Below are 16,349 nucleotides of genomic sequence, written 5' to 3'. Positions count from 1 at the left end.
AACTTAGTGCATTTCTGAATTGTTCCAGTTCTGCTGAAAGTTCACAGACCTGAAACATTAACACTGTTTCTCTGTCTATAGATGCTGCCAGACCTGCTCAGTATTTCTAGCATTTTCTGTTAATTTCAGATTTCCAATATCCACAGTGTTCTGTTTTTGTATTGATGGGTTTATGTTACGCAAGGGTATTAAGGGTGACAGAACCAAAACAAATAAATTAATTTAAGATACAGATTAACCATGATCAATTGGCAGAATGGATTTTAGGGGCTGAACAGCCTACTTCTGGTTCTATGTTCCTATCTGTTTTCTGTCCTACTCAGCATGGTGGAAAATCAGGACCTCCATTGTGATCTCCAAGTGTTAGAATTCGAAGGGATGGTCTTGGGCAGCAGGATTATAGCCAGGGCATACTTTGGCTGTGTGAAAGGACCACTTTGTTAACATAAGACTACCTGTGGTATTTAGCTGACTGGGTGTTGAAAAGATTTCATCTGAATGTTAGCCAGTGTCAGCTGTACTTGCTGCACACTAGTTCCATAATCTTTTGTCCAGATGGCCTTTCCTAAAGATCCTCGAACATCAGAAAAAATTAGGCTTCCACAGCAGCTAACCATCTGTCTTCCAATTGCAAGCGTACAATAATCCTCCAGTAGTTGGAAAATGTGACTCCTTCTGAAAGGAAGTTGAAACAACTGGGCATCTAACACCAGCTTCACTTGCAGGAGCACTCAGTAATAAGTCCGGTAGTTTCTAATGTTGCTGGACTCATCTGGATTTGTGATTAACTAAAATAAATTTTAGTTGTGCCTGACTAGCTTTCATAGGATTGAGTTTCCAGACAGGAGAAAGCAACTTTCCTTGGGTGGGATCACCTCCTCGCCGCCAGTCCCCAACTCCCCAATTGTACGCTACCTTCAGGTATTGGTTCATGCGAAGCTTTTGATATTTAACATGCTGTCAGCACCTAGATTTGAGAGGCAAAATATAGGATAAATTCAATATTTGTAATGTTTTGAAGAACTTGGGGAGCTGACGATTTTCTTTTAGCTTGGTGATCAACCTTTTGACTTGTAAATGTATTTCACAGAATTGAAAAAAAATTGCAATGAAGAATGTATGAAGCCAGCAATATGTATGTTTTCAAAATGTATCCTGTTCATATAGCTGTCATATTGGTGTTTTATTTAATGGCGTACTACTTGTTTTGTTCGTAGATTCTGACCGGTATATCTGATTTCTTGGCTTTCCTGGTGCTGTACAATTTCATCATTCCAATTTCACTCTATGTTACCGTTGAGATGCAGAAGTTCTTGGGATCTTTTTTCATTGTGTGGGATCTTGACTTGTACCATGAAGCGTCAGGTCAGCGTGCACAGGTTAACACATCAGATCTTAATGAGGAGCTTGGGCAGGTGAGAATTAATTGTTGGTAAACCATCTTTCAGCATTAAGCCTGATGAATCTGAGAGGACCCATTTGGCACTTCTCAACGGAAGTAATCATTATAATCATAGAAACTTAAAATGCAGAAGGAGGCCATTCGGCCTGAATGCCTATGCTGGCTCTTTGAAAGAGCATTCGTGCTTCATCCCGCATCCCTGCTTATTGTCTGTGACCATGCAAGTTGTTTTCATCCTCAAGTGCCTGTTCGCTCCCTTTTTTAACATTATTTATGGAATCAGCTTCCACCCCACGTTTTTCAGGTAGAACATTCTGGATCCTGACAACAGTGAAAACATTTCTCTTCAACTCCCCTCAATGATTTTGAATCTGTGACCTCTAGTTGTTGACCCACTCACCAGAGGGAATATTTTTTCCTTCCTTACTCTATCCAAACCTCTCATCTTGAAATCTGCTATTAGGTCATCTCTTAACCTTCTTTGTTCCAAGGAGAACAGACCTAACTTTTCCAACCTCTCCTCATAACTGAAGTCCCTCATCCCTGGTAGCATCCTCTGTACCTTTTCTAATGCCTTTTCATCTTTACTGAGTAAATAGTGAGGAGGAAAGCCTTAGATTACAGGACGATATAGATGGGCTGGTAAGATGGGCGGAGCAGTGGCAAATGGAATTTAATCCTGAGAAGTGTGAGGTGATGTATTTTGGGAGGACTAACGAGGCAAGGGAATATACAATGGATGGTAGGACCCTAGGAAGTACAGCGGGTCAGAGGGACCTTGGTGTACTAGTCCATAGGTCGCTGAAGGCAGCAGCACAGGTTGGTAAGGTGGTTAGGAAGGCATTTGGGATGCTTGCCTTTATTAGCCAAGGCACAGAATATAAGAGCAGGGAGGTTATGATGGAGCTGTATAAAACGCTAGTTAGGCCACAGCTGGAGTACTGTGTACAGTTCTGGGCACCACACTATGGGAAGGATGTGATTGCACTAGAGAGGGTGCAGAGGAGATTCACCAGGATGTTGCTGGGCTGGAGCATTTCAGCTATGGCTAGGCTAGGGTTGTTTTCCTTAGAGCAGAGAAGGCTGAAGGGGGACATGATTGAGGTATACAGAATTATGAGGGGCATTGATAGATTAGCTAGGAAGAAACTTTTTCCCTTAACGGAGGGATTAATAACAAGGGGGCATAGATTTAAGGTAAGGGGCAGGAGGTTTAGAGGGGATTTGAGGAAAAAAAATTTCACCCAGGGGGTGGTTGGAATCTGGAATGCACTGCCTGAAGAGGTTGAAGAGATGGTAGAGGCAGGAGCCATCGCAACATTATTTAGATGAGCACTTGAAACGCCATAGCATACAAGGCTACGGGCCAAGTGCTGGAAAATGGGATTAGAATAGTTGGGTGCTTGATGGCCGGCGCAGACTCGATGGGCCAAAGGGCCTGTTTCTGTGCTGTATGACTCTGTGACTATGAAGGGTGGTGTCCAGAATAGTCCACTAAAGCCTACCCCGTGATTTATAAAGTTCTAGCCTGATCTTTGTTATATTCTATTCCTCTATTTATAAACCCAAGTAACCCATATGCCTTTTTAATTAACTTATCAACTTGTCGTGCCATCTTTTAAGAATTTGCATGTATGGACACCAAGGGGTCTGTACTCATCTATACTTTACAAAATTGTGCCTTTTATAGTACACTGTCTTTCCATATTCATCCTTCCAAAGTCCATCATTACACACTTCTCTGCATTGTACTCCATCTGTCATGCTTCTGCCCATTTCACCATCCTGTCTGCCATCCTGAAGCCTATAACTATCCTCATCATCTACTATTTTCCAAGTTTTGTATCATCTGCCCACATCTGAGTTTAGGTCGTTCATAAAAAAAAATTGCAGAGTAGTGAACCCAAATCAACACTTAGGAAATGCCACTGCAGTAATATAAAAACAGAAAAATGCTGGAAATACTCAGCATGTCTGGCAGCATCTGTGGAGAGAGAAACAAAGTAAATGTATTAAGTCTGTGACCTTTTATCAGAACCACTACAAGCCAGATCCAAGCTGAACAATGTCCATCCGCCATCACCCTTTGCTTTTTGTCACTGAGCCAAATTCGTATCTGTACTGCCACTTTCCCCTTAATTGCATAGGCCTCCATCTTCTTAATAAGCCTCTTATGTGGCAGTTTGTCAAATGCCTTCCAAATGTCCATATACGCATCTACTGCACTGCTTGATAACCTTCAAAAAATTCTGTCAAGTTAGTCAGACATGATTTATCTTTAACAAATCTATGCTGGCTCTCCTTGATTGTCCCATGCCTTTCCGAATAAAAGTTTATTTTGGCCCAAGTAATGGTTTTAATAACGCCCCACTACCAATGTCAGGATGACTAGCCTGTAGTTTCCTGGTTTATCCCTCTCCCCTTTCTTGAATAGTGGTGCAACATTAGTAACCCTCCAGTCCTCTGGCACAACCCCTCGATCCAATGAGATTTGAAATATTGTGACCAATGCCTCTGCTATTTCTACCTTTTACTTCTTTTAGCAACCTAGAATTCATTCCATCTGGATCAGGTGACTTATCAACTTTTGTTAATGCTAATCTTTTTAATCTCTTTATATAATTATCATATAAATCTCTTTATATTATAATTATAACATCCCTCTCTTTTACTGTTTCTCCTGTGTGTAGTCAAATCTCCTGTGGTGCTGAGAATTTGATGCTTAGTGCATCCTTCTAAGAAGTAGTCACCCTCCCCGATATTCAAAACCTTACAGCCATTTAGCAAGTGCCATTGTCTTGGAGGGCTCCTGCATTACCTGTGCCTTTTTCCTACTCTGTCTGGTGGTCGCCCTGTCCCTCATCTTCTGCAACTTCTGTGGTTGTGGGATGACCACATCCTGGAATGTACGTTCAGGGTAACTCTGACTCTTGGATGCAGTGCAGTGACTCCTTGACTCTTGCTGCTTTTCAAGCTCCAAAACACTTGAGACTTACTCTGAAAATCTAAAACTGATGTCTATGACACTGATCAATAAAATTCTAAGAAACTGACCACTGAAAGACTGCGTTACTGAAATAGTGAAAAGTTAACTAAAGGCACTGGAAATTATAGCTGTCGATCTAAAACACACTGGAAATACCATCAAATTAATTTCAACAGTGAAAAATTAGTAATTTAATAAAACTAACACTTGACTGACACATATCCATCTGCTCGGTCCATGGTAGTGATGTCACTTGAATTTCTTTGTCATTTCGGGCACCACAGTGGCGCATTGGTTAGCACTGCAGCCTCACAGCTCCAGCGACCCAGGTTCAGTTCTGGGTACTACCTCTGTGGAGTTTGCAAGTTCTCCCTGTGACAACGTGGGTTTCTGCCAGGTGCTCCGGTTTCCTCCCACAGCCAAAGACTTGCAGGTTGATAGGTAAATTGGCCATTGTAAATTGCCCCTAATATAGGTAGGCGGTAGGAGAATGGTGGGGATGTGGTAGGGAATATGGTGTTCATGTAGGATTAGTATAAATGGGTGGTTGATGGTCGGCACAGACTCGGTGGGCCGAAGGGCCTGTTTCAGTGCTGTATCTCTAAATAAATAAAATAAATAAATGTGAAGTGGCTGCTTAGTCCAGTTGATAGCAGTCTTGCCTCTGAGACAAATAATCAAGTTTATAATAGGATGCTTAATATGCATTTATATTGCAAGTATTTGTGTAGTAGAATTTTTGGGGAGTGTGGACCGTGTCAAGTTAGAGTTTGGCTAATGCAGCATGCCAGTGATCTTTTGTTCTCCATGCAAAATTAAATGGTTTGGATTTTTGAATTTGTATTATTTAGTTACAGTTGAAAGACAGTAATTTTGCAGTATAATTTATTTGAATCATTTTTTTATGTTTTTGCAATCATTTTCTGGCGCTCTCCCCTTCCGAGTCCAGGGTAGCTGAAGCCAGTTGTTGCTAGGTTGGGATTGGACAACTCTGGAGACACCAGTGATGAAAAATGGGACCTTCCTGGTCTCTAGCTGAGTACCACAGTAAGTGGTGCGTTTACTCTCTGAGTGATCAGGGAGCTGTGTGTTTTAAATAAAAGGTACAAGTGTCACAACAAATGTGATTTCTGTACTTTTTTTTACAATTAGGTGGAGTACGTGTTTACAGACAAAACTGGAACGCTGACTGAAAATGAAATGAAGTTCAGGGAATGCTCCATTAATGGCGTTAAATACGAATACATTAACGGCGGTTTGGTCCCTGAAGGAGTGACTGGAAATTTTGAAGCAAATGTCCCACCTTTTGTAAGTTCCTATCAAAATATGGGAAAGCAAATATAACATGATTTTAATTCTTAAGTTAAGCGATATGCTGGATGGAAAGAGCAAAGAACATTTAAATATTCAGAGGTAAAAAAGGTTAAAAATGTTTCTTGGATGTCTGGGAGACAATTACTGTTTCATTTTTGTTTAAAAATACAACCTGGCGATCCACCATGTGACTTCTGATTGGAAAAGAACTACTCAAATGTCTTGGTCAATATGCCTGTCCCCAGCAGGTCGCTGCTCATCCAAGTAGTTTAACAGGCTGAGGTGTCAGGTTTTTCATTGTTTTCTGGCTCAGAATATTATTGTACATGGATTAGGGATAGTTACATTTTTCTTTTTTAGTTATATTTTTGAGCTCATCAATGTGAACAATGTCGATGGTAGTGAATGGATACTTGTTTTATTTTCGCATGTAGTATCGGTATAAAGTTGTCATAGGTCAGGCAGGCCATAGGACCGATATAAAGCAAAATATTTTTTTTCTCTGCCTAACAAATGTGAATATCACCTCAAACTTAACATTTCCTGTTGTGTACTACAAGTACTGTCAAGTTTAACATTTCTCAAATCAAGTGTTCTTATGCCCTGTCTGTGAATTTGCCTATTTGTGTCATTATCGTATTTATGTTGTAGGTCATTACCTGCAAGGAATTGGGTTGAGGTTTATTTCACTCATTACATAGCGAACAGACTGTCACTCTACTGAGTTGCACTGGATTTGAACCTTTATCTCAGAAGGGAAAGGACTGTATCCTACCCCAGCCCTCATCATCTCCCACGGGTTTAAAACCAATACACAAGGACAGACACAGACCCACATGTGGATTATAATGGATGTTTTCAATACTATTGCCTTTATCAAGCAGCTGATGTACTAGCAGCATTCCTGTAGGTTTCTGCTTTTTTATGTATATTGAAAATTGTTGAGAACACTAACTAAATTAAGGACAAGAGTTGTACCTTCACTGAAAAACAGATAAGTATCATGAAAGATATGGACCTTTTTATTCCTTTTCAAAATGGACGTTGACAACTTGCTGGGGTACAGTTGTGACAGGACATCCTCCAGTGTTTCACCCAAATGCCCATTCTTCCTGCATTAACCTAGACAATAACTGTTGGGAGGATATTCAGTTAATCCTGAACCTGATGTCATCACTGAGGTGACCGTTACAGACTTGCATGTGTTGCTGGATGCTAATCAGGAACAGGTGTCCTGATTGATATCTGTTCCTAATCAAAGGTGCTCAAGAATGTCAATATTTAAATGATCTGCCCCTTATTTTCCAAAAGGCAATATTTGCCTGAATGAGTATTAGTGTTCTGACTTTTCCATGCTTCAATTCCCAGACTAATGAGGAGAAGATGTTCTTGAAGGCAATATCTCTCTGTCACACAGTGCATATTAGTGACCGGGAAGAGACCCAGAAACGAAATTTGAGGCATGTCATTGCTGATCCGTCCAATGTGCAATACTATGCTGCCTCGCCAGATGAGAAGGCTTTGGTAGAAGCTGCCAGAAAGTAAGGACTTTTTCCTACAATAAACTGATACATTCAGTAGATGTATGTAATCTTTTGATTTAGACCTATTTTAGTTAAATCTGAATTCTGAAATTATTCTGAGCAACTCATGGGAATCATGGGAACGTTTGTATAAGGAAGCAATCACTTTCATTTCAATGATTATGCTGGGCTATCCTCCTCCATAACAGGAGGTGGAGATCCTCATTTCTAGTTATTTCGACCCTTTACTCCATGGTGGGTCAGTAAACGAGGACAAATGAAAATGCAGTACCTAATGTCCTCCATGGTGAATTGACAGCCAGAGGTTAGTTGGCATTCTGTAAATCAGTTGCCTCGCCAAGCAACCTTTGCATTTGCCAGTGCATATCACATCCATGGTGTAACTCTAACAAATGATCACATATTAAGTTTCATATACTTATTTATCTTGTGGATCTGATGCCAATAAAGTTGTGTTTGAGGGGCTCTCGTTATGTCAGTTACAATAGATTATTGTACATTTCCATAGCAATGCTGTAATTTCATGCATAAAGTGCGTTCAGAGAAATATGTTAATATACACCAAGGGTTCATTGCACGTATTGCAGTATGCTCTCATGGAGTGAAATCATTAGTTTTAAGCTGTAGTAATCTTCCACTTAGCCCTGTGTTTTTGACTGTCACCGCTTGAGTAAGCTTTCTGGAATTAGTAAAGACTGGTTTCTGAGAAGAGGAGAAATGTTGCCAAATATGTCTATATGCTCAGTGGTCGCGTTGACTCCTGAGTTAGAAGGTTTTGGGTTCAAGCTCCACTCTAAACATTTGAGCATATAGTCTTAGCTGGCATTTCAATGCAGGACTTCATTGGCTGTAAACGCTTTGTGACGTCCTGTGGGTCATGAAAGGCACAATTTAAGTACAAGTGCAACCGCCCCCCCCCCCCCTCCCCCTCGCTCCTTGCTTTCTCCCCCCTTGCCCCACCCCTCTTATTTTTTTCCATCTTTTCATTTTGCACAGTGGTGTTGGTCTGTTTTTAAAAATGAAGGCAGAAGTGAAGTGTTTATTGACTTTGCATTCATGTTAACTTGCACAAAATATCACACATTTAGATTCATGCCACTTTCTGCTTTTGTGCACATCTTCCATCTAAAAGATTAAGGAGAATCTGTTTTATGCCCAACTGACTATAGCCCTGACGATAATATAAATGGTATGCCACTGCTTCCAGAAGAGCAATCGCCTTAGGTTTATTTCTCCACCCATCGCCCCCTTGATAGTGAAGCAACAATGTAGTTGGCTTTCACTGGCAAGGCACCTGCTGTATTGTTTTCTAGTTGTCGGCAGAATGACTGCGCAACCTGCATGTATCGGCTAATACTATGATTGGCTTGTCGTTGATGAGTATACCTTTATTTTCTTCATAGAAAATATTTGGCAGCCAGAATTGAAAGTAATGTGCCCTTTTGCTACACAAACTGTGAAATCCACCCGACACTGCAAATAAAGCAAACTTGATAGTACCAGAGCTTTGGCAAAATACGAACTGCAAATGGCAAAAACAAATAAAAGCAGCTTGGCAGCTTAAATATGAAGAAAGTAATTCTTTCAGCTGAATTCGATCTTACTATAATCACTAATTATAACCATGGTCTCTAAAATGTCAGATTGCTTGTCCGCGATTCAGTAATTGAGTAGAAATGTTTTTTTCTCCAATTAAATATCGGGATGACCGAAGCAATTGTCTTTGGTCACCATCACAAATTCAGTTCCCTAACCACGGACTCTATCTCTGTCCCTGGCAACTGACTGAGGCTGAACCAGATTGTTCACAACCTTTAATCCTAAGATAAGCTTCTGACTACATATCTGTGCCATCACTAAGACCACCTGTTTTCCACCTCCATAACGTCGCCTGATTTGGCCCCGCCTTCACTCGTGCTGGTGAAACCCTCATCCATGTCTCTTCTACCTCTAGACTTGATTATTCCAATGCGCTCATGGCCGCATTGTTTCTCTCATTCTGGCTTCCACAAACTTGTCATTCAAAACTCAGTGGCTGCGTCCTAACTTGCGCCTAGTTCTACTCATCCATCTGCCCTGTGCTCACTTTGGCTCCTAGTCAAGCAACGCCGTGATGTTAAAATTCTCAAATCCCTCTGTGGCCTCTTGCTTTCCTACCTCTGTAATCTCCTTCAGCCTTACAACTCCCCCTAGATCTCTGCACTCCGCCTATTTTGGCCTCTTAAGCAGTCCAGATTTTAATTGCTCCACCATTGGTGGCCGTGCTTTCAGCTGGCTGGGCCTTAAGCTTTGGAATTCCCTCCCTAAATCTCTGTGCCTCTTTCCTACCTTAAGACACTGCTTTGACCAAGCTTTTGGTCGTCTGGCCTAATATCTAGTTATGTGGCTAAGTGTCAAATTTTGTTCTGGAACACTCCTAGAAAGTGACTTGAGACATATTATGTTAAAGGTGCTATACAAGTGCCGGTTGGTTGATTAAATAATGAAATGCAAAAGTTATTTTAAAGCCATCCTCCATTCTGAAGTACATTACTGAATGAAGCTATCATTTTTTGTCCCAATGTTTTCCATCTTGTCAAAAGTGGTAATACAGGCTACAGTACAGTGGCATGGGCACTGCCAGTTTCCTGTTACTCCAGATGCCTACTTATTCTACTTTTCCTTGGGAGATATTTCAGCCAAATCAAATTTCCTCCCAACATCCACATATGGAGTTTTTTTTTGCCTACCATTGCACCTATTCTTTACTTGACAGCAGTGACTCATTCAAGAATATTATTGAACAGGTGCTGTTAGTTCTATGTTGCCTGATACACACGATTAGATTAGATTAGAGATACAGCACTGAAACAGGCCCTTCGGCCCACCGAGTCTGTGCCGACCATCAACCACCCATTTATACTAATCCTACACTAATCCCATATTCCTACCAAACATCCCCACCTGTTCCTATATTTCCCTACCACCTACCTATACTAGTGACAATTTATAATGGCCAATTTACCTATCAACCTGCAAGTCTTTTGGCTTGTGGGAGGAAACCGGAGCACCCGGAGAAAACCCACGCAGACACAGGGAGAACTTGCAAACTCCACACAGGCAGTACCCAGATTCGAACCCGGGTCCCTGGAGCTGTGAGGCTGCAGTGCTAACCACTGCGCCACTGTGCCGCCCTGATCATTCTTCATATATCTAGTAAGAGTCGGAGAATATTTGAAAATGGGGCATCATTGCGGAGCCCAATTCTGCCTTCACCCAGTGAAAGACACTTGTGCTTTCCAGTGGGGATTATTGCATACTAATCCTGTGTATTAAATGCTAATTTATTCACCATTGAGCTCAGGTTTATTGTGGTGAATTTGTAGTATCTGTACAATCATTCTGGTTGAGCTGAATTGATACAACACAGATGGGTATCAAATCTGGGACCTTCTTGGTATCTGTGTTCAATACTACAAGCAGTGATGCACTCAACCAATTGGGAGAGTTACGTTTCTTAAATGTGAAAGTTCAAACCATTTTGCCATGGCAATGTGATGTACAATACTACCACTATGTGTGGAATTCAGCTTGTATATCATCACCTTTTATGATCTAAGAGATTTTTAAATACTTTTTATTTAATTCATTAACAGTTTCCATGGGCAAACATAGACTTTCCTGTGAACCAATGTTGAATCTGGTGCACCAGATGTTTAGAATATTGAGCCTTCGGCTGAGCAATGAATCTGACATGTTCTTTCCTATTAAAATGAGTCTATAGTGGGGTTTTTCACACCCATTTGTTAACTTCTGTCATAATGCTGTCTGTTTTGAACAATGCATTTAAGATTTTATTTCTTTCATGTAGGATTGGAGTTACATTTGCAGGATCCAATGAGAGAAATATATTACTTAACACGTTTGGAAAGGAGGAAAGGTAACAAAACTTTGTACACAGCCTTGATATGTTTTATCGAATTGTGAGGAGGAATGATTACATGACTTACAAAATTTAAATTCAGGCATTTAAAATATTATAAACTACATGCAAACCTGGAGATGAGATCTTATCTTTCTTATTGATTTTTCTCCTTGTTTCCTGAATATGCAACCATGTTTTAAGGTACGGTTCCACTGGTGTCACCTGCTCTCTGCTGTCTTGTTCTTCATGTGTCAGCCTGGATTGTGAGTGTCAGGAGAGTGTTGGGAGATAACAGTTGTTCCCCAATCTGTGCCCATCCAACATCCACATAAAGATGGACTTTCCCACAAGGGTTACTGGATGACAAATAGAAACGGGACCTCTGCTTATTTTACCCACCTCAACTAAAGAGTCCTGAGACCAATTGCAATGCTGGGCTGAATTTTACTTTCCGCCCCCCCCCCCCCCACCCTCCCAAAGAGCGGGATGGGGGCGGGGTGGCGATAAATGGAGCGGGAGGTTCGAGGTGCACTTGCCGACCTGCTCCCACTTCCACTGCCACTTTACGCAGAGCAGCGGCGGTGAAAAACGGCCCGCCCGCCCCAGGCCAATCAAGGCCCTTTAGTGACCAGTTAACGGCCACCTACGGGCCTTTGTCCGCCTCCACGGGGATTTTATGCGTGGCACTCGGGCGTCCTGGACCCGAGAAAAGCTGCCTCACGAAAGCAGGCGGCTTTCTGACAGTGGGGGGAGAGGAGGACCTCCTGATCAGGCACCCTGTGCCCAATGGAAGGGCGCCCCCATTGTCCTAGCCACCACCAACACTACCCCTGTCCCCCCAATTGACCACCTTTGCCTCGCCGGGGCCCAACCGACCACTCCAGCAAGGCAACAAAAACATACCTTGGGTCCGGGGCTCCCCGACATCATCATCATTTGTAGGCTGGGCTGCAGTCCCAGCAGTGGCCTCCACTCCCGGTGGCGCTGCTGGGACAGAGCTGCCAGCCTGCTCTTTTGGCTGGCAGCTCTATTAGGCAGGACTTACTGCCTCAAGCGGGTGGAAGTCCTGCCTCAGAACAATTAAAGGCTGGGGACCTGCAGAATACGGGTCGGTTACCCAGGCCAGGCGGAAGCGGGTTTGCCACTGACTTTTTAGTCGGTGGCTGGCTCCCTTCCGACCAGGGTTAAATCCTGACCACTGTTCTGGATGAACTTGGCATTCTCACCGTAGATGGGAATCAAACTTGGGAACTTTTTGCTTTTCTGGACTGTGTATTAAAGATTAAATTTTCATTTCATTTTCACCTACCCACCATTACTGTTTGATGTATTTAAGCACGCATTTACACTGCAACTGTAGTGCTGGTGCTAAGCTGTTTCACTTTGCATCAATGCTGCACTTAGTGGAAACCAGCCTGAGTATTGGTCATAATTATGAGATCAACACCCATGAAGTTGCTCATATGTACTCTGTGACCTAAGGTACAGTTTATGTTGCTTTCCATGTTCCTGCTGCAGCTTCAGTGCCAAGTTATATAGTCCATTAGAAAAATGCAGTAAATCATGTTACGACCAGGTGAGAAAGGTGTCTAGGGGTCTTTTACTGTCTTCACCTGGACTTATTGTAACAGTGTTTAATTTTTAAATACTGTGTTTTGAGCTCCCCCCTTGGTGCATCCTTGTTCACCTCTTTCCAATTATAAGGCAAAGAAATGAGCACACCAGGTTTTCTTAGGTTAAAAGAAGAAAAGTGAAATCTATTAAAACTTTAACCGAATTAGAGTTTATGCTTACGGATATACGATCCGCCCACGCTAGCGTGCATGGGATACCCACATGCAAATAGGGACAGAAAGGAGCAGAAGAAAAATAGAGGGGTTTGAGGCAGTCTCTGAAGGGGGTTTCTTGTTACTGTTTGTGTTTCCAGCTCTCCGTAGAGTCTTTTATTGTAGATAGTCTTGCTTTTCGTTGGCGCCCAGTATTCTTAAACCTCATTCACTGCAGGAGACTTTTCTCTCTTGGGGCTCATGTGTCTTCAGTGGTTTCCGAAGCTGGTGAGATGAGAGCAGACAGGAGGGAGGTGTTCTCAGTCCAAGAGCAAACAGCATTCTGAATATAAAATTCTGTGTCCAGTTCAAATTCAAAAAACCAACAGCCAGCTAGTCATGTGACTAAACTGGTCTGACCACCCCTTCTGTGTATTGGGGAAGCAAGGACTGTGTCCCTTGTTCCAACACTGCTCGCATGCAAATGTCTTTCCAGTCAGGGGCTTGGCAATTCCTTGTGTTATGGCCTCTTTTCTTCCCAGCCACAATTTAAAGTTTTAATGTTCATGTGGCAAAATAATGTGTGCCTCAGTTGGCCGGTGGGTGGGCTTGCCTGACGTCTGCATCAACTTGGGTCTCAAACCAGTGTCCTCAACTTAAACAAGGGCGAATATGGATGTATGAAGATAGTTGTATAACGCGGGCTGGGAAAATAGACTAAAGGGAAATAAAGGTCGATGAACAGTGGCAGACTTTTAAGCAGATATTTCATAACACTCTGCAAACATTTATTTGGGTCAGAAGGGAGGACTCTATGAGAACGATGAACCACCCATGGATAACAAAGGAAGTTAAGGAGAGTCTCAAATCAAAAACAAAGGCATACAAAGTGGCAGAAGCTAGTGGTAGGCCTGAAGATTGGGAATTTTTTAGGAACCAGCAGCGGATGACTAAAAAACTAATAGAGGGAGAAAATTGATTAAGAGTAAATTGGCAAGAAATATAAAAACAAACAGTAAGAGCTTCTACAGGTATATAATAAGGAAGAGAATAGCTAAAGCAAGTGTTGAACCCTTAGAGGATGAGATTGGGGAATTAATAACAAGGAACAGGGAAATAGCAGATAATTTAAACCAATATTTTGCATCGGTCTTCACAGTGGAGGACACTATAAACATCGCAACAATAATAGATAAGCAAGGTGTAAATGGGAGGGAGGAACTTGGAACAATCTCTCTATCATGAGCGAAAAGATGCTGGACAAACTGATGGGACTAAAGGCAGACAGGACCTGATGGCCTGCTTCCAAGGGCTTTAAAAGAAGTGGCTGCAGAGATAGTGGAGGCATTGGTCGTAATATACCAAAAATCACTGGATTCCGGTAGGGTACCAGCAGATTGGAAAACCGCTAATGTGACGCTCCTATTCAAGAAAGGAGGGAGACAGAAAGCAGGGAACTATAGACCAGTTAGATTAACACCTGTCATTGGGAAAATGCTAGAGTCCATTATTAAGGAAGAAATAGCAGGACGTTTAGAAAAATATAATGCAATCAAACAGAGTCAACATGGTTTTATGAAAGGGAAATCATGTTTGACAAATTTGTTAGAGTTCTTTGAGGATATAACAAGCAAAGTGGATAAAGGGAAACCGGTAGATGTAGTGTATTTGGATTTTCGGAAGGCTTTCGATAAGGTGCCACATAAAAGATTATTACATAAAATAGGAGCTCAGGCTATTGGGGGTAATGTGTTGGCATGGATTGAGGATTGGCCAACACACAGAAGGCAGACCGTCAGGATTGATGTGTCTTTTTCAGGTTGGAAAGCCGTAACTAGTGGGGTGCCACAAGGATCGGTCCTGGAGCCTCAACTATTTACTATCTATATTAATGACTTGCAGGAAGGGACAGAGTGTAGTATGCCCAAATTTGCTGCTGATACAAAAATAAGTGGGAAGACATGTGATGACACAGAATCTGCAAAGGGATATAGATAGGTTGAGTGGGTAAAAACTTGGCAGATGTAATTCAATGTGTGAAAGTGTGAGGTCATCCACTTTGGTAGGAAGAATAAAAAGGCAGATTATTTAAATGGAGAAAGACTACAAAATACTGCAGTACAGAGGGATTTGGGTGTTCTTGTACATGAAGCACAAAGTTAGCATGCAGGTGCAGCAAGTAATTAGGAAGGCAAATGTAATTTTGGCCTTCATTGCTGGGGGGTTAGAGTTTAAAAATAGGGAAGTCTTGTTACAACTGTTGGTGAGGCCATACCTGGAGTACTGCGTACAGTTTTGGTCCCTGTATTTAAGGAAGGATATACTAGCATTGGAGGCAGTTCAGAAAAGGTTCACTAGGCTGATTCCTGGGATGAAGGGGTTCTCTTATCAAGAACAGCTAAACAGGTTAGGCCTTTATTCATTGGAGTTTAGAAGAATGAGAGATGATCTTATTGAAACATCTAAAATTCTAAGGGGGCGTGACAGGGTAGAACTTGAGAATATGTTTCCACTGGTGGGGGAATTTCGAACTAGGGGACATAGTTACAGAATAAGGGGTCGCATTTAAAACTGAGATGCGAAGGAATTTCTTCTCTGAGTGGTGAATCTCTGGAATTCTCTACCTCAAGAGTTGTGGAGGCTAGGTCACTAAATGTATTTAAGGAGGAGGTAGATAGATTTTTGAAATGTTGGAGTCGAGGGTTATGCGGAGCAGGCCCAAAAGAGGAGTTGAGGCCTGGGGCAGATCAGCCATGATCTTATTGAATGGCGGGGCAGGCTTGAGGGGCTGAATGGCCTACTCCTCATATTTCTTATGTTCTTATGTACTGTTGTATATGCCACATGATTGACATGAGATAAAGGCAGTACTGATACAGAAAATACAGATCTCAAATATATTTGTGATATTATTTAGCTAGCAGTTAAAAATTCCTTAAGATGCCGATAACTTTATTTGTTCCTTTTCTACAGGTACAAACTTCTAGATGTTTTAGAGTTTGATGCAGATCGCAGGCGAATGAGTGTAATTGTAGAAACACCAGAGGGTATGTTAATACATCCTAACTACATATGAGAACTTAAGATGTCAAGATTCATTTTGTTAATGTACAATAAATGTGTTCATGTAAGGGAAAGCTTAGAACATAAAAATGAACTTTATATATTCAGTTAGCACAAAAGTAGCAGAGACAATCTAATACTGTTGATGGACTGAATGTGTAACAGCAAAAGTATGGATGATGAAGCTTGGCTTGCCAATTAATTACACAACTATGCACTAGGAGCTGGCAGGACTAACATGGCATTGAATTGAAAAGCACCTTTTGGTTAAGGAAAATCCCAAGGCTTTTTATACGTATATAAAGAGCAAGAGGGTAACCAGGGAAAGGGTTGGCCCACTCGAGGACAGAGAAGGGAATCTATGTGTGGA

General features: G+C 41.8%; 1 protein-coding gene across 1 annotated transcript in view; it reads left to right on the top strand.

Moving 5' to 3' along the window:
- Positions 1–16,349, top strand: part of atp11b (ATPase phospholipid transporting 11B) — a 168,099-nt gene that overhangs the window by 64,094 nt on the left and 87,656 nt on the right. The window contains exons 12-16 of the mRNA XM_068042349.1: positions 1,218–1,415; positions 5,541–5,696; positions 7,071–7,243; positions 11,097–11,165; positions 15,890–15,963. Of these exons, the coding sequence (XP_067898450.1) occupies positions 1,218–1,415; positions 5,541–5,696; positions 7,071–7,243; positions 11,097–11,165; positions 15,890–15,963 (670 nt within the window). The remainder of the gene's footprint in view (positions 1–1,217; positions 1,416–5,540; positions 5,697–7,070; positions 7,244–11,096; positions 11,166–15,889; positions 15,964–16,349) is intronic.

Source organism: Heterodontus francisci, chromosome 11 (assembly GCF_036365525.1).
Source record: "Heterodontus francisci isolate sHetFra1 chromosome 11, sHetFra1.hap1, whole genome shotgun sequence".
Classification (NCBI taxonomy): domain Eukaryota; kingdom Metazoa; phylum Chordata; class Chondrichthyes; order Heterodontiformes; family Heterodontidae; genus Heterodontus; species Heterodontus francisci.
This window is presented reverse-complemented; position numbering and strand designations above follow the sequence as displayed.